At 34.4% G+C, this 24279-nt stretch overlaps 1 protein-coding gene across 1 annotated transcript in view; it reads right to left on the reverse strand.

Moving 5' to 3' along the window:
• Positions 1-294: 294 nt before the first annotated feature.
• SNX7 (sorting nexin 7) overlaps positions 295-24279 on the reverse strand; it is a 97439-nt gene continuing 73454 nt past the window's right edge. Inside the window, exons 8-9 of the mRNA XM_036124381.2 lie at positions 22968-23120; positions 295-725 (exon numbers count right to left, since the gene is read on the reverse strand). Of these exons, the coding sequence (XP_035980274.1) occupies positions 639-725; positions 22968-23120 (240 nt within the window). The 3' untranslated portion in view covers positions 295-638. The remainder of the gene's footprint in view (positions 726-22967; positions 23121-24279) is intronic.

The raw sequence follows: 24279 nt of genomic DNA on the forward strand, positions 1-24279 counted from the left end.
CTAATAACTCAAAGAATAATGTAAATCTATCTTGGTAATTTTTTTCAATTGTGAAAAACAATTTACTCTTACCAAACCAACTTGTGAACAGTTATCATTAATATTTAATAATACTAAATTAATTTTTATATATTTACTTCAAGTTCCTAATGTCAAAGTGAATAGTATTTTAGAGAAAATTGTGAGGAAATAAAGGTGAATACATAGTATGCTTGGTAACATGCTGAATTCTTATCAGAATCTGCTTCAGAGGCTTGAGTTACTAGTAGAAAAAGAACACACCACAGCCAGGCATTTCATATTAAACTTTTTATTAAAACTGAGTCTTCGTAATATATTTAAAATGACATGTTCCACAAACAAATATTTGGGCAAAAAATTTCTATATGTACTTATTGGCACACAAATCTAAAATAAAAACTAAGCTAATACATACATATATATATTTGTATGTGTAACATATATATATATGTATGTATTATAAATTCATATCAATTATCTGGAATACCTGAGTTTCAAGCTGTTGGTTTTCCAGATAGTGTGAAACATTTTTCATCCACTTCATAAAGGACACAGTCCATCCAGAAAGAATAACTTTGGTTAATAGATGCTGTCTCCCAAAGATCACACAGAAGTCCTCAATGGGATTCAGGTTTATCTTCAGAGGTTTCTTCCATGTGGAGGTCAGTCTGTGATGCAAGGAAGGATTCCCATGTAGCAAGGCACTGAATAATGGAAATACACCACGAGATCAACAGTAGTTAACTTTCAGCAGTGAAAGGATTAATAAATCCTTATGTATTTGTTCCTAGGGCAATCTGCCCTGCTCCTCTCTCCTACCAGCAAGCCAAAATCCTTGTTGTTTTCTACATATTTTAATTCCTAATGATGGATACTATTGCTAAATAAGAGGAAAACATAAAAGGTTAAAAAAATGAGCATGGATTAGTTTGCTAAAATAACCCAGTATTACCCCACTGTCAGGAAAGGAAACCACTAAATTATGGAGGAAAAGATGGACCATTTGCATCCAAGGAGGCAGGCGTTAAGCATCTAGACAGAGGAGTGGGGATATAAGCACGCATCCGTCAGATTTGAATCCCACTACAAATTTGAGTTTGGGCAAGCTGATGAATCTTTATTATAGTTTCTCCAGCTATAAATTAGATTAATGACAGTACTTACCACTAGGGCAACTGTAAAAATCAAAGTTCCCTAATCTGTATAAATCTCTATGCAGAATGCTTAACACAAATTAAGTGCTCAAAAAATTAGCAATTATTATATTATGATGGTCTCGTGGGACTAGACAGTGAAACTTAGTCATTGATGTGCCACAGGAAGTGAAAAAGGATCAGAGGAGACTGAAGGTGGTGGGGACAAGACAACAGGAATGTGGCCACCTTTGTGCTGTTGCCTAGGACTGACCTGCCTACTAGCCCAGTCTCAGTTATCTGTATGAAGTTTATCCACAGCATAATTTTAATAGTTTACACATATTTAGGATTCTTCTAAAACATACTTACTCTAACATATATTTAGCACGAGCTAAAATTAATTAGGAAAGAAATCATTTTTTTCCCAAATGTGGATAGATTGCTATATACAAATACATATATATGTAGTTTTTTTATATAATACACTCTGAAGTCGGACTGATTAACACTGGTTAACTTGCCTAAACTACTTTCACATCACTTCTTTATCCTCTAATCCTGTTATAGCTTTAATATGTCCACGTCTGACAAGTACTAGTGACAGACCAGCAATTTCCCAAACACAATACAAACTCAAAAATTTAAACCTCCCAAATTATAAATGTGCTGTGTTCCAAAAAGTATGTATGGACTTATGTAGGGGGGTGTGTGTGTGTGTGTGTGTGTGTGTGTGTGTGTGTGTATCAATATTTTTTCAAACTGAAGATTTAGAATATGGGAAGCATTTTGCCAAATAAGGTTTTTATAATGGTTATATGCAGTGATTTGATTCTGAGATAGTTTCAATAGCCTAGGAAATGAATAATAAGGCTAGAAAATTATCTATTTGCACGAGAACAGTAGAAAATACTATTGAAAACTTAATTATCAAATTTTAAAAAACTGAGTAATTTACTGGGTAAAATGTTGAGTATTTATTTTGTGATATATGTATTTTGAAAGTCAGGCTTGGTATAATACAGGTCTCATAAGAATAATTAAGCCTATCAAGACTTTAAGGGATATTTTTGATTTAAAAACTTTAGAGAGTACTGGAAGCCAAATATAAGCCACAAAGCATAATTTTAGTCACTGTGATGAATTAGTTCTGTGATTTACCTTTACTCTTTAGTAAGTTACTAACTCTCTGATTTTCTACTTTGGGTGTAAAATAATAATACCTATCTCACTGGGATGAAGAAATAACAAAATAAGATAGGGGTAAGGAAGGAGAGGGCAGGGACAAGAGAGAAGGCCAAGTAGCTATGACAGGGACCACCAGGCAAGAGTGGCCTCCTCTGACATGGTTCAGGAGAAGAAGCAGATGTCTTTACATCTAAATGCTTATATCCATGAAAGGGCATTAAGATAAATACCTCACATTTGATCTATGTTTCAACTTTTAGACCTTATGTCTTTTATAACTGTCCAAACTATACATAATTTGGGATGTGGGGGTTGACATAAAACATCCATTCACTCAAAAAATATTTTTGAGTTCTTATTATGTCAGGCACTATGACAGGGTCTGGGGCACAATCCTTGACCTCGTGGAACTTATGATTTAGCAAAGAAACATAAGTAAGCAAATATAATCAACTTCAGGGTCTATGAAGTTACAGGGTATGATGAAAATAAATAGTAGTGGGATCTAAATCAGACTAGACTGAGTTAAAAAACGTTTCCTAATAGGAGTAAGGCCATAAATTTCTGTGCATGTCTGTGGAAGGGCAATGTGAGGAATAATGTATGGTACAGTGGTTAAGAACTTGGGCTTAGGACTTCTGTTGCTGGCCAAAATGGTGGGTAGATAGATAGATAAGAAAAAATATATGAAATGACAGTTTTCAAGACCCTGAACATCAGGCAACAAAGAACTCTCAGTGATCCCTGAGAGACATGATAAAAAGAATCTGAGCTCTACGATTACCCTACTGTTATGGGCAGAATTGTGTCCCCAAAACTTATTTGTTGAAGCACATTCTGAGATACTTCAAAATTCATTTGTTGAAAACAGAGGATCACACGGGAAGAGAGGAAAAAATAAAACAAGACGAAACCAGAGAGGAAGACAAACCACAAGAGACCTTTAATCATAGGAAACAAACTGAGGGTTGCTGGAGGGGAGGGGGGTGGGGGGGGGATGGGGTAACTGGGTGATAGACATTAAGGAGGGCATATAATGAGCACTGGGTATTATGTAAGACTGATGAATCACTGACCTCTACCTCTGAAACCAATAATACATTATGTGTTAATAACGGAATTTAAATTAAAAAATAATAATATAATAAATACAATAAAAAATTCATTTATTGAAGTGCCACAGAATGTGAAAGTATTTGGATATAAGGCCTTTAAAGAGGTGATTCAGTTGAAATGAGGCTGTTAAGACGGGCCCTAATCCAATCTGACTAGTGTCTTCTAAGAGGAAATTGGTTATACAAGAAGACTACAGGAATGACAGCAGAGAGAAAAGACAATGTGAGGACACAGGGAGAAGGCTGTCATCTGCAAAGCCAAGAAGAAAGGCCTCAGAAGAAACCGAGAAACCAAGCTTGCCAACATCTTGATCTTGGACATCTAAACTCCAGAACTGCGAGAAAATAATTTTTTGTTGTTTAAGCCACTTAGTTTGTGGTGTTTTGTTATGGCAGTCCTAGCAAACCAATACACCAATTTACTGCCTTAAGAGAATTTCGAGGCCACGGTGGAAGAAGGTGAACTTAGATGTAGCCAGGCAGACTTCCTGAGTTGAAGAGATGGAGCTAAGAGTCTATAGAAAAGTAATGCAGGAGGGTTCGGAGAGCAGAGTACCAGAGAAGAAAGAGTGCAGACAGAGCACTCTGGAGATCTGTGGTGGGTCTCCCTTGGGTATTCAGTGGAGTCCTGATCAGTACATGCATGTAGAAAACTACCTGAGGCCTGGAAAAAAAAGCCACCAGTGAGAATTAGAGTGAACAGTGTCCATGTTCTCCCAGGGACTAGAATAGTACAGGATCCCACCAAAGAGATTGGAAAATCCCATAATTCATGAGATATTGGGTAGGATACAAAGAAGCGTCTTGCCTCAATACTCTCTTGCCCTCTACTAAAAGCTGCTCAAGTACCATCTATCAAATCTTAAAAGTAAGATCCTAAAGGATCAAATTGTGTCCAAGCAACTGAATTAAGTGCAATAGGGATACAAAAATATTCAACATGCAACAAAATTCATAATATCTGGCATCTAATTAAGTATAACAGGATAAAAAGAAGCAAGAAAACATAATCCATAATGAGAAAAATCAATCAATTGAAATTTATATACAATGCAATATTACTCAGCCATAAAAAAGAGTGAAATCTTGCCATTTGTAATGATGTGGATACAGCTAGAGAGTATAATGCTAAGTGAAATAAGTCAGTCAGAGAAAGACAAATACCATATGATTTCACTCATATGTGGAATTTAAAGAACAAAACAAATGAGCAATGGGGGGAGAAAAGAGAGAGGCAAACCAAAAAAACAGACTCTTAACTATAGAGAACAAACTGAGGGTTACTGGAGCAGGGAGGTGGGCAGGGGATGGGTTAAATGGCTGATGGGGATTAAGGAGGGCACTTGTAATGAGCACTGGGTGTTGTATGTAAGGGATGAATTCTACACCAGAAACCAATATTACACTGTGTTAACTAACTGGAATTTAAATAAAAATTTGGAAGAAAAAAAAAAAAAGAAACTGACCCAGAATTGACAAAGATGTTAGATTTAGCAGACAAGGACATTAAACCAGTTATTATAAAAGTGTCCTAGATGTTCAAAGAGTTAAGTAGAGGCATGGAACAAATGAAGAATAGACACAAATTAGCCTTCCAGAGATGAAAATCACTATGTGTGAGATGAAAAAATATAATGAACGGAATTAGTAACATATAAGACCAATGCAGAAGAAAAAAATTAGCGAACACGAAGGCGTAGGAATGGAAAATATCTAAAAGAAGACACACAAAGATAAAAGATCAATGAGGGGCTTCTGGATGGCTCAGTCAGTTAAGCAGCTGTCTTCGGCTCAGGTCATGATCCTGGGGTCCTGGGATCGAGTCCCACATCGGGCTTCCTGCTCAGCGGGGAGTCTGCTTCTCCCTCTGTCCCTCAACCCGCTCTCATGCTCTCTCTCACTCTCTCAAATAAATAAATAAATAAATAAATAAAATCTTTAAAAAAGAAAAAAGATCAATGAGAAAGAAAGGAAAAGAGCATCAGTGATCCAGAGGACACAGCTTGCAGTAGTATAATATATATGTAATTGGCATCGCTAAAAAGGTGGGGTGCACAAAAACTTTTGGAAAATATAAAGGCCACAATTTTTCCAAATTTGATAAATTATAAACCCACAAATCCAAGAAACTCAACAAACTCTAAACATAAGAAACATGAGGAAGAATGCATCAAGCCACTTTATAACCAAATTGCTCAAAATCAGTGATAAAGACAATCTTTAAAGACAGAGAAAAATGATACTGTTGCATACAAAAGAAGAAAAAATAGGGATGAGTATTTCTCATCCAAGATGATGTAAATGAGAAGACAGCAGAATAATATTTTTAAGGTACTGAGAGAAAAAATACTAAAAAAGATATAGGATTCTTTAAATTTTTTTTTTTTTAAGATTTTATTTATTTGCGAGAGAGACAATGAGAGACAGAGAGCATGAGAGGGAGGAGGGTCAGAGGGAGAAGCAGACTCCCTGCTGAGCAGGGAGCCTGATGTGGGACTTGATCCCGGGACTCCAGGATCATGACCTGAGCCGAAGGCAGTCGCCCAACCAACTGAGCCACCCAGGCACCCAAAGATATAGGATTCTATGCCTAGCAAAAATATCCTTCAAAAACAAAGATGGAATAAGTCTGTGTCCAGTCAAAAATGAGATTTTCTAAGAGTGACAAATAAATAAGATCAGGCATCAAAAAAAAAAAAAAAGATGGAATAAAGATATTTTCTGACATACAAAAGCTATAGAATTGTCACCAACAGACCACACTACAGGAAATGTTTTTTAAAAAAGAAAAATTTCATCAAGCAAAAAGAAAATGAGACCAGATAGAAATATGAATCCATTCAAAGGAATGAAGAACACAGAATATGACAATGATATGGAAACATGTATATTTTTCTTATTCCTTAAATTTATTTAAAAGATAATTGACCACTTAATTATTAATAATAATAGTAACAAGACCTTGTGAGGCTTATAATACATGTACAAATAAAATATATGACAAAAAGGGCATAAAGGCCAGGAGAAAGAAAATGAAGAATATGATTATAGGTTCTTAAATGATAGGTGAAGTGGTATAATATTACTTGAAGGTAGACGATGATAAGATTAAGCTACAAAAAATAAACCTGAAAATAACCACTAAAAAGTAAAAGGTATATCTAATACACCAACAAAAGATCTAAAATGAAGCGATACAAAATTGTCTATTATCCAAAAGAGGGCATAAAGAAGAAAATGGGAGCAAAGAACAAATAAAAAACAAATAGCAAAATAATAGACTCAAACCTAGCCATATCAATAATCAATTTCAATGTTAATAAGTAAATACTCCAATAAGACACAGATTGTCCTATTAAATAAAAACAAGACCCACCTATATTCCACTTATAAGAAATAAACACAAATACATTTAAATTAAAAGGGCGAAAAAAATATATACTATGTAACACATGTCAAAAGAAAGCTAGAGTGGCTATATTAGATAAAATAGATTTTAGAACAAAGATTATTATCAGAGATAAAGGTTATTTCATAATGATAAAGGCATCACTTTTTCTAGGCATAATTTAAAATATTTATATATATATAATGGGAGAGTTTTAAAATACATGAAACAAAAACTGATAGAAATGTAAGGAGAAAGACAAATCCACAATTACAATTGATTTTGATACACCTTTCTCACAAGAATTGACAGAATATGTGGACAGAAAATCAGCAGTAATACAGAAAACTAGAACACCATTATCAGTCAAGTTGACCTAACCAGTATCTATAGAAAGGAAAATACATGTTTATTCTTGTGCATATGCAACATTTACCAAAATAGACCATATTCTAGGCTACAAAAGAAGTCTCAGTAAATTTAGAGTCAAGTCACATGAAGTTTGTTCCCTGAACATAATGGAATTAAATTAGAAATCAGTAATAGAGAGATATCTGAAAAATACCCAAATATTTGAAATCTAAACAGGAAACTTAGATATATAATAACCCCTCTGTCAAAGAAGAAATCAGAAGGAAATTTAGATAGAAAGTATTTTGAATTGAATAAAAATAAAAACACAGCATATAAAAAATTCTGGGATGTGACTAAAGCAGTACATAGAAATTTATAACACTAAATGTCTATTAGCAAAGAAGAAAGTTTGCAATGAGCACTGGGTGATGAATGGAAGTGTTGAATCACTATATATGGTACACCTGAAACTAATATTATAGTATATTAACCAACTGGAATTAAAATAGAAACTAAAAAAAAATAAAAGAAAAGAAGGTCTTAATAAATGATTTGAGTTTCCACACTAAAAACAAACAAACAAACAAATAAATAAATACATAGGGGCGCCTGGGTGGCTCAGACAGTTCAGCGTCTGCCTTCAGCTCAGGTTATGATCCCAGGGTCCTGGGATCGAGCCCCGCATCGGGCTCCCTGCTCCTCGGATACCTTGCTTCTCCCTCTCCCTCTGCTGCTCCCCCTGCTTGTGCTCTCTCTCTTTGTCAAATAAAGAAATAAAATCTTTAAAAACATAAACAAACAAACAAGTAAAACAAATTAAACCCAAACAAGGGAGAACTAGAAAGCAAGCAAGCAAGCAAGCAAGCTGAAAAGATCAGGGTGCGAATTAATGAAAAAGAGAAAAAATACAGAAAAATCAATGAAACCAAATGTTGGCTCTTAGAGAAGATTAATAAAAGTGATAATCATTAACCAGACCTAAAAGAAGAGATATGACACAAATTTCCAGCTGTTAGGACTGAGAAAGGTGACATCACTCCAGATTCTACTGAAGGAAATAAAGTAATATTATGAAAAACTTTATACCTATACACTGACAACTTAAAATGAAACGGACCAATTCCCTGAAAGACACAAACTACACAAACTCACTCCAGAAGAAACAGGATAACTCAAAGAATTTGAATTTGTCGTTAAATATCTTCCCACAAAGAAAACTCTAGGCCCAAAGGCCATCACTGGTGAATTTTATCAAACATTTAGGGAAGGAATCATTAATTCTATACAAACTCTACCAGAAAATTGAAGACACGGGAATGCTTTCCAATTTACGAAAACCAAAGACAGTGTAAGAGAATAAAATTACAAACCAGTATCTCTCATAAACATAGATACAAAAAATCTAAACAAAATTTTGGCAAATCCAACAATCTATAGAATGACCAAAAGGGGTTGATCCCAGGACTGTAGGACTGGATTAACATTCAAATATTGATCAATGTAATTAGCTGTATTAAATGTAATATCATCTCAATAGACACAGAAAAGGCATTTGTCAAATTATAATGTCCATTTCTGATTTTAAAAAACTGTCAGCAAATTAGGAATTGAGGAGAATTTCCACAACCTGAGGAAGAACACCTACAAAAAACCTAAAGTTAACATCATAGGCAGACATGCATTAAATATTAGCTGTCATTCGTATTTTCTTTCTTTTCAATGCCAAGGAAAAACAGAAAGTAAAACTCAGCCTTATATATACTCAAAAATCTCCTTCACCAAATTTTGAGTATAAAGAAAGCAGGAAATAGAAAAGTACCAAAATACAAATCACTTTAAATCTCTAGCTACAGTATCTACAAAACAAGGAGAGTTATTAACTGGGACCGATGGCCCAATAGAGAGCAGACCATACTTTGCATCTGGGATGAGCCCCGTTTCCCTTGTGAACCTCATTTCTACTAGAGCCCTCTGGCCTCCTCTGCAAATCCATACACAATTCTACTATCTGGTAACCCTGCAGGGCAGCCCAAAGCAATTACTGCTTTCAGGAGATATCACATCTTTTTGATAATTCTGCCAAACTATCATTTGAATAAACTTCTGAAGTCCTCAAGGTAAAATTCAAAATGTAATTCTGAGCAGTCTGCTCTATTTAGAATTCCTGTCAAATAAGTGATCCAAATTACACCAAAGACGGCATTAATTCTCCCGTGAAGAAACTTCTATTGTCATCTTCTGCTTCAACTATTCTAGTTTAATAAATGTCTAAGGAAGATATTCAGTAGACATCCACACTGATTAGTGTTGTGAATTAACATTTTCATTTCCCAACTAAGTCCTAAATGGGACAGTGAAACTTAGTAAAAAAAGACAAATTAACTACAGAACTATCTCCTTACCATCTACCATACGATAGGAAGAAAAACAATTTATGTATTTTGAAATATGAGTTATAGAACGTTACCATAGAAAAACAATAGAAAAAAACATGACACCTGCAATATATACCAATATGAATATTTGCTCAGGCATTATAACGGTTGCTTTATTATGTATTACCTGCATATTACCACCTTACAATGACTGTTACGTATCTTATTTCACAGATGAGAAAGTTGAGGCACAAATCGTTAAGTACATCTGTGATATTACAAATCTGGTAAGTAGTACAGCCAGTATTTATTCATCAACAAATGGAAAGTAATCTCTCAAATGACCATCAGGATACATTCAATAAGTCACTGGGCCATCAAGATGAGATACCTTTCTTTTACCTAGTGGAAAAAGGGCAATTCTGGAAGGAGAGGTGGGTAAGAAAATGCATGACTGCAAGGGGCATTAAGCCGAAAAAGTTTTAGGAAAGTATATATGTGCAGGTTGAATGTGTAGAAATTGATTCCCTACACACCTCTTGGAAATTCTTTACATATTTCCAGGAGCACACATACCCTTTGAAGAGGACCTAGTTAATACATGCCAGGCATACATTAAGTACTCAGTAAATGCTGATGATTACAGAGAAGGAACGTATTGAACTACACATACAAATACGCTGGTCGTCACAAAAACTGCAGTTTTCAACCTGAATATTAATTAATTGACATCCTGGCTTCAATTGCTCTCTAAACCTGAACTAGGTAGCTCCTGATGCTACCAGACCTCTTTTGGAATTTTGATAGATTTTTTTTCTAAATCAATATGTCAACTGTCCCCTCCTGCCAATATTTAATATTACCCTGTCACCTGATATTTGCACATCTATCCAATCAATGTACATAAATCTATTTTAAAATAATAAGAGATAATCCCTAAAACTCTTTTCTCTTTCTTGTTTTTTTTTTTTTTTTAGCATGAAAAACCAAGTAAAGACTCAAGAAATGGATTGTTTGTACCATGTAGTTAAGCAATTTAGTTCAGTATCTACTGTGTCCATGACTGTGATAATTGGAGGAGATAAACAGTCATCAAAACAACAGCAACACAATCTCAAAACCTAGTATGAGACTTGCTTATAATTGTAAATCATGTTTTTTAAAAAGATATTTCTGTTATTTGGCTTCTCATTGCTTTCTATCAAGGAATTGATTTCTTCCACTTTTAAATCATTACAATTAGTGAAGCAAGCTAATATCTATCAAAGTTAGAGTAACAATAGAAAATACCCAGCACTACTGTCGGCCTGACCTTTTTAGCAGCACCCAGCAGCTCATTCTAGTTTTAGATTCTCATATTATCCTCAGAGAATCAACAACAGGAATTCCACTGTGAGTGGAATAGTGTGTCATAATCTTCCGCACATATCATTTTATTTGATACAACAATACTTAGACGAAATCGAGGAATTGCATCTTATAGTTAAGAAAACTGTGTCTACAGATTTCAGTACCTTTCCCACTGTCTCCGGTGCCTCACTGCAGTAAAAGTGAGCCAATAAATATGCTGTACATGCTACTGGGCAGGATGTTGGGTGATCAAAAAGTAAATTTATCACAAATCCTCACTAATTGAGAATCCAGTGCACGTTTTCCCCAGGTGGCTCCAGTTTGTAGCCAAAGGCCAAAAACTGCAGCTTCTCTTTGAAGGGCAGGACTGGAAAACAAAGCTGCACAGTTAGGAAGGTGAGCCAGAGCTGGGGGAGAGAGATCCAACAGGTAAACAAAAACCTTTTTGTTCCTATACACATGCTTAAAAACTTCTCAAATGCAGGGACAGAATATTTAGAAAATAAGTTTTAATTCCAAAGCTAGTTTTGAAAGTAAATCTGTTGCTATTTCAGCGAAGGTGGTGATGAGAATTCGCCATTAGAAAAGATAAATGTCTCTTCAGTTCTCATAAGTGTGTGGTAACCCTACAAGCAGATATGACCAAATTTTCCAGAGAATGAATGATGACAAAAATGGTGTTTCTACAGATACAATGTAGCTTCCAATGAAAGCTTGCATGTTTAAGAATCAGTATTTTCTCAAGTTCGTGGGGTATGAAGAGGTTCTGTCCTGCAGTGTGACTTCAAGCAAATATCTTCACTGCTCTGGGCCTGTTTACTCATTCATAAATTAAGGGGCTTGGACTGTGTATGTCCATTAAGTGTGAGCCTAGAATTAAAAGTGAATGCTACCCAGAGGCTAATTGTAGCCAACAAGAAGTTGGGAAATGAGATCACACACAATTTATAAATCTGTCTTGTTCTCCTTGGCTTGACACAGTGTGGAAATGCATCAAGCATAAAATTTTACCTCTTTCCTCAGTATTTGATATTTACAAGATAATTATCATTATAAATAATTTCCAAAGAGGTGATTCATAAACTGAGAAATATTTTCAATTACTACTATTGCTGCTCTATTGGTAGCCTACATTTATTGAAACCTTATTATGTGCTAGGAACCAAACTAAGGACATCACATATATTTTTATCCATCTATCCATCTATCTATCTATCTATCTATCATCAGCTTTGAAACTTATTTCCTATATTGGCAATTTCAGGCTCAAGTAGAGTAAATTGTAGCTTAAGGAGTAAGTTGCAGGAGACTCCTAGAAGGATGCTTATGAGTATAAAAGCTTCAAAATAATTTATTTTTAGTGACTTACAGGGAATACTGAATTTTCCTTCCAGGAATTTTCTTTCATCTTTCCTTATTCCATTCCATACATGCATACACACATACATACAGATATATTTTAATACCCAAACAAATCTGTGATGGAGGTACTATTATTTTCAGCACTTTATAGAGAAGGATGCTGAGGCTCACTAAAATAAAGTCTTCGAGGTCTCTCAGCTCAAAGTTACAAGTTGTGTCTGTCCAAAGCCATGCTCTTGGCCAACATGCAATGTCAATATAAAGTTTAATGTCTCCATTGGTAATGCTACCACCCTGTTTGTGGAATAGCTAATAGAAAATTTAGTTTTATCCAAATTATCACCTAAATCAAATTAATAAAATATTATTTATATATCTCTATGATAATAGAGTAAAATAACTATACATTTGCCTGAAACAATAACAATTAAACCTATCATTATGAAATGTGATAAAAGCCAAACTTTACCATATATTTTTTTTAAACCAGAAGTTTCCATATTAAGCCAAAAGTTGTTGTGCTTCTAGGTTTTTCCTACTAATCTAAAAATATCTTTTAGACAGTACCATGATAATTGCATGTCTTCTAATAAATTAAAAATGAAAAATATGACTGAGTGTCCTCTAAGTATTTTAATGCTGTCTCAAATGATCTTGGGCACAAATGATATCACCTACATTTGAGGAAACATTGAAGCTCAAATATGTAAACATCTCTGTACTAGGCCAATTTCACTGCAAAATAAATTACATTATAAAAAATGTAGATCATGCCTAAAATGAGGGTAATGGAATGTGTATCATTTCAGTAATTGCTTTTTACCACCTAAGCTTAAGATTCAAAACAGTACTGAAAACTTACAGGAACTGCATATTTTAAATTGTGAATGTAATCAATCCAGAAAGAAATTAGAGATGATGTTGCTAGAGGAAAGCAACTTCTATTATTTTGTAATAGCTCAAAGTTGCTCATTACATTTCATTTTTGGAAAAGTCTAAATTCAGCTTCTAAGAATCATCTGCCAATTTATAATTTTAGAGCTATCAACAACTTTAAAATAACAGAATTTGCATATTTTTTCTAAAAATTATTTTTACATATCTCTCAAAAATATAAGTAATAAGCTTGATTTATAAATCCTGCAAATACTTAAAAGACTAACAGTTAATGCAAAAGGACTCATTAGCTACAAACGCCATCTTGTGGTCCACGTTTTTATTATTTTTGTCGTATTAGTCTGGAACTCTAACTCAAGATCTGCTAAAGAAAGAAAGAACCCTGGATATAATTTATTCCCTTTCTCTCATCTTTACACATGGGAAAATTGGAGCTCCAAATGGTCTAATACATTGGAAATCTTTAGAGAAAGAATTAATACAAGAGGCAAAATTTGAATTCAAATCTTTTCAACTCATACTTTTTCTATTCCTTATCATCGTTTTTGACCAATAATATGCATGATGTCCAGCTTAGTACTAGACACTTCAAACACCAAGCTTATCTGTGTTTGTTTAACCACATCTTGAAAGTACAGCAAACTACAAGGAAGAGCACATTTACCTTTGAATTACTGAAAAATTATCAAGGCACAGCTATGATGTTTCAGTGCATTATTTTAAAGCATTTCACACATGTGTTCTAATTTTATTCTCCTAAAGATTTATGAGTTCAGTGTGTGGACAGGGGTGGGGAAGGGGAGGATTATCAATACGTCTACTGACAAATTAGAAAACTGGGTTTAGAGAAGACATGATTAAGATTTTACAATTAGCTAGTGGCAAGCATCCTGATATCCAACTTTAATTTTTTTCATTAGTCAATCCACCTTTTTTCTTCAAGATGTTATATCATTCAGTGTGTACATGTGCATGTGTGTGTCTTAAATCCCTTCCTTTTCTTTACGGGAATTACATAGTTATTGATCTGTAGAATATAGTCTATCATTTACGAAGCACAATCAGATGAAAGTCCTTGATTCAGAAACTAGATACTTTCAGAAATTATAAATATGTAATCTTCTATTCAAATCCTTGATTAGCTTAACAACAGAAAAATTCATCTAATCCAAAGGATGGGAAAGAGGCAAAGACAGTCTATGCTCTAGCATAACTGTCCATTTCACACCTAAACTTAACTTCATTTGTACAGATAATTGAGAAATAATATCACAGAATATAAGAGATTAATGCGAATTTTTTTAAGAGAAGTTTTTAAGAAAGCAGAAACCTGAAAAACACAAAAATCTTCAAGACTCATGAAACCTAATAAAAGATGTCCATGGTTATATGAAAATGTGAGCTGTAACTATGGCTTTTGAATGTACAATTCACAACAGAAATTCTCACTTAATAAAACAACAAGATACAGCTGACTCTTGAATGACAACAGGTTTGAACTACTTATCTGCATATTTTTTACAGGACAGTACTCTATATGTATTTTCTCTTCCTTATGATTTTCTTAATAACATTTTTTTTCTTTAGCTTACTTTAGTGTAAGAATACAGAATACAATATATATAACTTACAAAATATGTGTTAATTGACTATTTTACTGGTAAGGCTTCTGGTCAACAGTAGGCTATTAGCAATTAAGTTTTTGGGGAGACAAAAGTTGCACACAGATTTTCAGCTGCACGAGGGGTTGGCACCCCTCACCCCCGCATTGTTCAAGGATCAACTGTAGTTAATTACATAATTACTTTAGAATTCTAAAAATGACAATTGATTTTAAAGTTTCCTTAGAAGTAAATAAAAATCACACCCTGTTACATATTTCTATAATTGACTGTTTTATACACTTTATATAAAACTTGAATATTAAATAGATCATAAACTTTTAAATGAGAAAGGACACTATGTTTAGCCTGAGATGAGCAGACTCTTAGAAAATAGATGGAACTTCAGAGCAGTGCTTCTCAAACTATCGATGGTGAAGAACACAACTTTTCCTTTCAATCTTCAAGGACCATTAAGTGATGCTACTGAGCATGACTAGTCTGCAGTACAAGCCACATGAATCACCACAAAAGCCGAAAGATACTGGCCAATACTTAATTGGCCAATACTTAATCAACATAACAAGTCTACTAATCATCTACCTACATGTCATGGCGATGTCTAATTGCTGTAGAAGATTTTAACTGATTACTTTCAACTTCTGATTTATCTTGTTATGAATCTGCAATAAACAACTTATGGACTGGGCATCAGTCCACACTTTAAGTAGCATTACTTTAGAGATCAACATAATTACCCAAGGTTTCCCAAACTGTGTTCCATGACATGCGAATCCTGCAAGAAGAAGTGCTGATCTAGTCAAGGAAATTATATCTTCAGATTCACAAACCATATAAGCACATAAAGTAAGCTAAGAACTTCTTTAGGAAATAAACCTGTTTAACTTTATTTAATCCAAACTTCTTTGACTACAGAACTTTTTCTTTCAAAAGTATCACTCATTAACATTACAAAACACTAATTTTCTATAAAATGCATTGAGAGACTCTAGTATAGACAGAATTACTGACTTACATTATTCAACAATTGCTCAAAAACTCCCAGTGGCAAGGAATTTATTTCTTTACAATGCAATTTAATATAATTTAGAAAATTGTAACATAAAGGAAATAGTTTTGTGTGTGTGAGTTCAAATTATACAATTTCCAAGAGTTGGTTTTAGATATATTATCTGAAGCAACGATAAAATGTGTAATCCTTCTTCCATGACTGCCCTCCAAGTACCTTTCTTCTTTTCTAATTTTTTGAATGAAGATGCATTTCTAAGACCATTATCACCACAACCTTATTCTGACTACATCTTAGTTTGCCAATGTTTCTTTCAAAATGCATCATTAGGACTGAATTCAGTATTTTGAATAGCTAGTGAAGGATGTAGGTAATTACTTTGTTCTATTTTTTTGAAGTCAGAAGTGTTTTCTAGCATAACAAGACTTTAATATGGCTCTCATAAAACTTAAATTTGGAAGAGAGCAAATTTCAATGTCATCACCAGATAAAGACTTAGTGAATTAAATGAGTTGACGTCCACAAAGTATACTATTATTTCACATGCTGAAGATAATTTTATTGTGAAATAATTTTGGCTTGAGTATAAAGATTCCTTTGGAAAAAAACTAGTTAGAGGTAGATTTACAACTTGGAATATGAAAGCAGGACCCTGTCATCAATGTAGGGGATAATATCTACCTTCTTATTTGCAATAGTAGGGGAACATTCACCTGTATCACCTGAGTCATTGTTCCAGTATTACCCAAAACTTCCTCTGAAACTAATTTTAGTATTTACCTAGGAAAGAAAAACAGTCTGCATTTCTCCTGGGTGAGCAGAAGTCTGTTGATCTTCCTGACTTAAGTCAGTTTAGAACTAAGGGCTACAACTAAGGCTTGGTAAGCACTGCTTTGGGGCTGGTAAAAGAAGGGCTCTGGCATCGCTCACTGGAAAAGAGAATTTACCCAGACTCCTCTTTCCCTGGAAATGGATAGCTGTTGTTTTATTATCTTTTCAAATATACTGGATTTTAGTTACCTTTTATTTATATTTGCCTAAATCTTTCAACTTATACTTTCATTCTCCTTGATGGAGAAAACAGGAATGAAATAGAATTGAACTAGTTCTGTCTTTTCAGCTTCCATAACATGGTTTCCATTAGAGGTTCACTTTACTAATTTTATTAGAGCTTATTAATTCCTAGCTTTCTTGCATCCAAAGAGGCTCCTCAACACCCACTTCCATGGGACTTTGATACTCTTTGGAAGTCATTCACTTTTTTCTCCCAAACCTCACTTCTTCCTGAAATGTGACTCCTGACACTGTTTCCTCTGTCTTCACGTTTGTATCCTGTTGCGTCTTTGCCTTTCATAGTCCATGGTCTGCAGGTATGATCATATCTGATTCTTTAACTGCTTCCCTTTTACTTTTTAGAATTGTTCATTCCTCTTATGTCATATTCTCTTTTTCAGTCTGTGACTTTGCAATTACAACTAAATTTTCTGTAACTTTTTAAAACCACTTTACTAAATTCTAGGGAGTATGACTGAAAATGGCCAGGGTTTCCTTCCTTTGCTCTTGCCTCCCAGAATGTGAAAAGGGTACTTTCTTCCCAGGTTTCTGTCATGTTCTAGAACAGTTCCTCTCTGTTGGATGGAATCAAGTCTAAGGAAGCTATTCCCCCTCACTGCTTCTTTTAATTCATGTAGATGAACAGACTCCATCACTTATCTGATCCCAGTTTTCAAAAGAGGAATGAAATTTTGGACAGAAATCTAAATGCCACCCAGAATTCTGCTTATCTGGCAGTTTTATAATCATTATTAATATAGACTGACCTCTTCAAGTCATCATGCTTGGGAGCTCTCTTTACCTGGACCAAGGTGTTTTAAATTTACAAAATTTATAACACATTCCAAACTATGTAGTGCACCCCTGAATTGAAAAAACATATATATATGTTTGTGTGTCTTTTTAAAATTTCTCTAATTTTCAAGTGGTCCATAAATAACTACTCTTGGATTTTAGGAAAACATTAGCTGTATTATTCATCTGGCTAGATGGTATACTTTTGCAATGATTTTTTTCTTTCTTCATTTATTTTCCAGAAAATGTCCTACGCTATAATAATTTTTTTGTTTCCAACACTTCCATGTTGACACATATATTTGTATTATTCCATAGTGATAGAACCCTTCGATTAAATCTGTTCATTACAATTCAAGTAAATAAAACTAATTTAAATACTCTTCCATTAAAACAAAGCCATAGTAATCAAGTGAAAAATACATAGACTTACTGTTCTTCCCCAGTAAATTCTAAGATCCGAATGGCAAGATTTAAAGTTTGAATTTGGATGCTCCACAGTGCTTAGCACAGGATTTTGATGGTAACAGAATCTTAAAGGAATGATTTGACATGAGACAACTGACATTCTTAAATAAGATTGATACAATTTGAAATGAAATGTCCTCTGGCCTAGTTATTTCTTGAAATTCTTATCCAGAAAGTTTTTAAAGTCTAATGTTCATAATTATTTGTAATAGTATTGTCTGTGACAGCAAAAAAATAACATAGAGGTTCAACTATTAGTTGTTACCTTTGCTAATAGAAGTATATTAACATGATTGTATTATGTTAAGATTATACATTATACAGAAAAGTAAACAAATGAGAAATATGGAATGCAAAATAACACATACCCACTGTAATCATCATGACACAGAATAAATAAGTCATCATGTTTTTCTGAAGACACATTCAGAAAGGGTCATGTAGAAATCTTAAAATATTTTGACCTGAACATAGCAAATTATTTTTCTATAATTGTATTTAAATATGCCACTCTCTCTAGGAGAAAAGGTTACAGGCATTCTTTATTTTTAATTTATATATTAGTGTACCTAGCTTTTGTTGTTGTTTTTGTTTGTTTTTAGTGCGCACATATATTAATTTTATAACCACAAAAATAAAACTATGCAACAAGGACTTCCATACATTAATATCATACAGTAAACTGCACAAAGGCATAAATTATATTACTTTTTTTTTTTAAAGATTTTATTTATTTATTTGAGACAGAGAGAATGAGAGAGAGAGAGAGAGTACATGAGAGGGGGGAGGGTCAGAGGGAGAAGCAGACTCCCTGCTGAGCAGGGAGCCCGATGCGGGACTCGATCCCGGGACTCCAGGATCATGACCTGAGCTGAAGGCAGTCGCTTAACCAACTGAGCCACCCAGGCGCCCTAAATTATATTACTTTAAGTATTACATTCACTTAAGTATTATATTCACTTAACTATAAACTGGTTTATTTGGCAAAAATTAACATTATGTGATCTTTTCACTATGATATTAAAATTGAACTTTCAAAGAGTATATTCTTTCAGTTTGCAATACCTACCAAAGACCACTTCCTTTCAAATCTCTCCACCGTCATCATAATCATCATCATTAACATCAGCATAAACAACCACATAAACAGACACACTTCTGTACCTACCAGAGAACAATTAGAAAATGTCCATGCACTTAATCTAGCATGTCATGTTTTATGGTTTTAACATCCCTCCACATTTTATCAGGAAGTAATTTTCTTTGGTTATTTGGGTACCAATATACTTTGAAATTACTCACCCATGTTCATTTGGAATTTTGTTGTAATGCTTTGTTAATTCTTGTTTTTAAAAATAAGTGAAATTCATTCTTAATTCTAATTATTGGTCATATAGGACAAAATGGAAATAGCTTCATTTTACTTATTTAGAGTTCGCTTGGAGATACCTGTTTTATATTTGATATCAACTGTCTCCAAGTAAATTCACACATCTAAATACTACATTTCAATATGACAATAGCTGGTTTCCTATACAGACCCATGCCTCATATTTATAATCTGATTTTCCTCTCTCACTTTGAGATTTAAATTTTAAGTTATAAATGAGCTGTGACCATTTCACTTCATAAAACAAGTCCAAAGGCAAATGTTTATACCCCAATTCATCTATCATACTAGGAACAAACCCCTTCGGGGATTTATATTTGCAAATGTTGATTAAAAAAAAAAAAGTATTTCCGTAATAATGTGATTAAATTAAAAAAGGAAATGGAAAGATTCTGGAACATTTCACTTCTCTGTATATCTAAGATATTCTGAAGTTAACAGATAACAGTAGACGGTTACTGTTTCAGGCCACACAGTCTATGTGCTAATTAGGAAGCCTTGATTATTTAAGGGCTCCAACTTCCTGATTATGCTTGGACTGATACGGCAAATCAGCTAAAAGTTACTCACTCAGGGGAAAAACAACAAATAATTGAAACTGTAGGGTTTTTTTGAATTTAAAGAAAACCAATGATTCCTTCAAAGTTACATATTTAAGATGCAGTGCACTTATACATTTTAGTACATTTTAGTAACATTTAGAAATATAATTCATTTGGAGGAAAGAGTTAAAAACATACTGATATAAACTGCTGTGAAGAACAAGATTGGCAAAATGGCAATATGGCACAGTGATGCTAATTTAACAATATTTTATATAAACTGAATTCAGTCTATGAGAATGACAAAAATATGAATTTATATGACAGGTATAGTCAAAACCCAAACATTTCAGTTGGAGTTCAGTGGAATTGCTATGAACACTGTCCCTTAAAAAAATAAAGTCCACACTTAGAAAAAAATTTTTGCAGATCCTATTATTTAAAGGAAAAAACAGTTAGTGCATTTGTCATGTGATTTTTATACCCTAATATATTTATGTTTTATAATCATAATCACTTATAGTATATTGCATATTTTAATTTTCGAGGCATTTTCTTATAAATTATTTTGGTTGGTTGTCATAACAATTCTGTAACATCAGAATGAACAGTTCTAATGTAAAGGAGAGAGAAGGCTATTTTTGTGGATTTAAATAGTTAAGGGGTAATAAAGCCTATGGTGGTCAATGTGCTTTATTCAACAAAATATTTTAAACCATTTCAAAATCTGAGACTTATGGGAAATTCCTTTGAGATAATTGAATTTACTTAAGGTTGTTAATGTAGAATAAAAAAAATTAAGGAGAGAGAGAAAACGATCTTTTCAATCACTTGAGGCTCTAGGCCACTGCCATGAAATCCCTGTGTCAGGTCACATCTCCGTCTGGTGCTGCAACTGTTCCCTAACGATTAGGTCTCATCACGTCCAGTTGTGTTGCACTCTGACCCATAAAAGCCAGAGTGACCTTTCTAAAAGGCAAGTCTGATAGATACTGTTGTTTCCCTGCTGAAAACTCTTCAATGGCCTTTCCTATTTCCCTTAGGATGAAAAATAAAAGACTTACATTATCAGGCCCTGTTCAACCCAGTGGGGTTCAGGACACATGGCAGCAAAATATGGCACCTGGCCAGACTGAGTATTTTAAGCTGAAGTACTTTGAGACTACGGCAGAAGCAGAAAAGTCACTTGGACCTTTCACAACCCTCATCCCCTGATGCAGGTGATAAAACCCTCATATGAAAGGTGCCTTCCTTATATCCAGAGGAAAGAGACGTCCTTATCAAAGGGAAGCAGCACAAAGAAGACACCTAACAAACAGGACTTGTTAAGTTTTTTTATTATACTTACCTCATACTCCTTAATCTACCAGATTTCTACACAACTACCCACCTTTCATCAATCCTCACATAAAATACTCAAGTCTGTTTCTTCCAGACTCTATGTCCTTAGGAAGGCTTCCGTGTCTCAGAGAACTTACATTAAATCAATTTGTATACTTTTCTCCTATCAATTTATCTTTCTCATTTTAATTTTCAGACCTAGCCAAGGACCCTAAGAGGGTTCAGGAAAACTTTTTCCTCCCCTACCAAAACCTTGTTTTTCAACTCAACACGACCTGTGCTTCTCCAGCCTCCAAAAAAGAACCTCCGTTATTTGAACATGTTCGCTCACTTCTAGGATTTTCTGCATGTGTTTTCTCTGACTGGAACTCTTTCTCACATCTTTATCCGTCTACCTTATTCATCATTCAGGTCTCAGTTTAAACACACCCTCTGCAGAACCTCCCTCATTCCTTCTAGATCAGGTTAGATGCCTTTGTAATGTCTTTCTAAGCTAGAATGACTTATACTTTATTATAATCTTTTGTATTAATTGTCTGTTCCCCTGGGTGACTGTGCCTCCATGAGAAAGGCACTGTATTTGTCTTGCATGCTGTGGTCCCCTCCAGGGCCCAGCACAGGGTCTGCTGGAAGTAGGGGCTTAAGAAACTCATGTTAAATGAAAATATCATTATCAGTTCATCTTTCAAAATATACAGTATTTTATAGTATTAAACTGACATGCACTACAGACTACAAAGCATAAAAAATAATATTCTTAATGTACCAATTTCATATAGTCATTAATCCAGCCAGAGATAAGGTGAAAGATGTATGTTTAAAATGTACCTGCTAGGAAGAGTATGTTTAGAATATGCTAGATTAAAAAAAAAGTGATAGTATAAAATTTATTTAAAATAACAACTACCTTGGGGAACTGTTAGTTGTAAAAAAATAATCATTTGAAAAGCAAAATGATGACTAGGTTCTATCTTGAACTAAAAAAAACAGAGAAGGGCTGAACTAAACTAAACTGAACTAAAAAAAAAAAAAAAAATAGAAGAGCATGCTCTTTTGTTGAGGTTTTGAACAACTACAGAAGGTAAGGTGGAATCGGCAGGGACACAAGATATAGGACCTGATTTGATTTTCTGCTCGTTCAAACCTCTGGTCCTTTTCTCATGTTGCAAACCCTTTCTAACATAAGAGAAGGAAAGGAAGAGGAAAGATAGGAGAATCAGTAGGAAGCATTACCAAGTGCTTTTGAAAAATTCAAATCCTTCCGAAACAAGAGAATATGGGGAAAACAAATAAAGCAAAATGGTATCATATTTCTTTCTCACATCAAGGCTCAAATTAGGCACTTGGGGCATGCTGTGTAAGAAGGAAGACTTTCATCCTTCCTCCACATAAACACATTTGTTTCAGTGGGTGGGTTCAGCATTACTCTCTTGGCACCGAGCCACCAAGGAGGCTTTTGAATGTGACTCTTGGTTCCTTAATAGACTCTTGTAACAAAGGACAGACAGAAAGTTAGAGAGGATAACTTTCATAAAATGAAGCAATATCACGTATCACTAATTACCTGTTCATAATAGTGGATATTCTCCTCAGCCATATCTGTAAATGCTGACTTGATATCATTTTGCATATTGTGTTTCCATCTTTCCCAATCTGCTTTCAGGGCATTATTAGCACATTCCACTTTATCTTCAAGTTTTCCAATCTCTTCTGTAAGCTGAATTAGATCACAGAGAAGCATCAATCTACGATCTACGTATTCTTGTTACTGAATGAATTCATCAAATCTAAGCCAATCATTTTATCAAAACAGCTTAAGAATAATTCTTTGTTTGGAAAGTCACTGGCATTTACCCTTTGTACTAACCAGTTATGGTAAAAAGAAGACTGGATTCAGCCAGAGATGCTGAGTAGAGTTCTAAGGTCTGCCACCAATTAGCATTTGACCTTGGCTAAGTCCCTCAAACCTTGGGCTTGGGTTTCACTATTTATAAAACAGAGGAAATTGAACTACAAGTTATCTCAAAATTTTTTGCATTAAGTCTCATTACCACTATTGTTTATGGTGATAATATTTACGTTAAGAGGTACGGTTTCATTCCCCAGCTTCCCATTCCTGGGCCTCATTTTTCAGTTGTTTTTAGAAGGATCAATTAACTGACATGTTATAACATCCACTCTGATTATGCAGTCCAACCTGGAGGCCCAGGGGATTAACCTGCCAAACATCACGGAGCTAGTAACAGAGGCAGGTTTATATCTCAAGATGCCTAACACCGAGTCCATGTGCCATCAGACAGGTTTAGTGTGATATTTACACCTCCTCCCATCTCACCCACCAACCTCTGAGCATGTAATCCATCAATGTATTGTTTTGTATTTGGTGTATTTACATATTAATACATATATTTATACATACTTTATTTATGTACACTATTTATTCATAGGTTCAGCACATGTTTATTAAGTGCCTTCTCTGTACCAGGCATTCTTCCAGGGCTTGGAGATTCAGCAGTGAAGACAACAGACAAAAAAATCCCTGCTTGTACCAGAGCTTATACTCAACCGGGGAGAGACAAACCAAAAGCAAGATAAATGAAACAGGAACTATCGATCGAAAAATTAATGCTAAAAAGAAAAATGAAGCAGAAAAGTAGGGGATGTAGGACGATGCAAGTTCACATAAGATGACAGGGGCAAGCCTAAATGAGGAAGCGTCATTTGATTAAACATCTGGAGTCAATGTGAGAGTGAACCATGAGACTCTCAGGAGAAAAATCATTCCTGGCAGAGGAAACCACAGGGCAACAGCCTGGAAGTGGAAGCTTGCCTGGATGGCCCGAGAAGAACGTGGAGACTGGCATGGCCGTGGCATG

The sequence above is a fragment of the Halichoerus grypus genome, chromosome 5 (genome assembly GCF_964656455.1).
Source record: "Halichoerus grypus chromosome 5, mHalGry1.hap1.1, whole genome shotgun sequence".
NCBI classification, from domain to species: Eukaryota; Metazoa; Chordata; class Mammalia; order Carnivora; family Phocidae; genus Halichoerus; species Halichoerus grypus.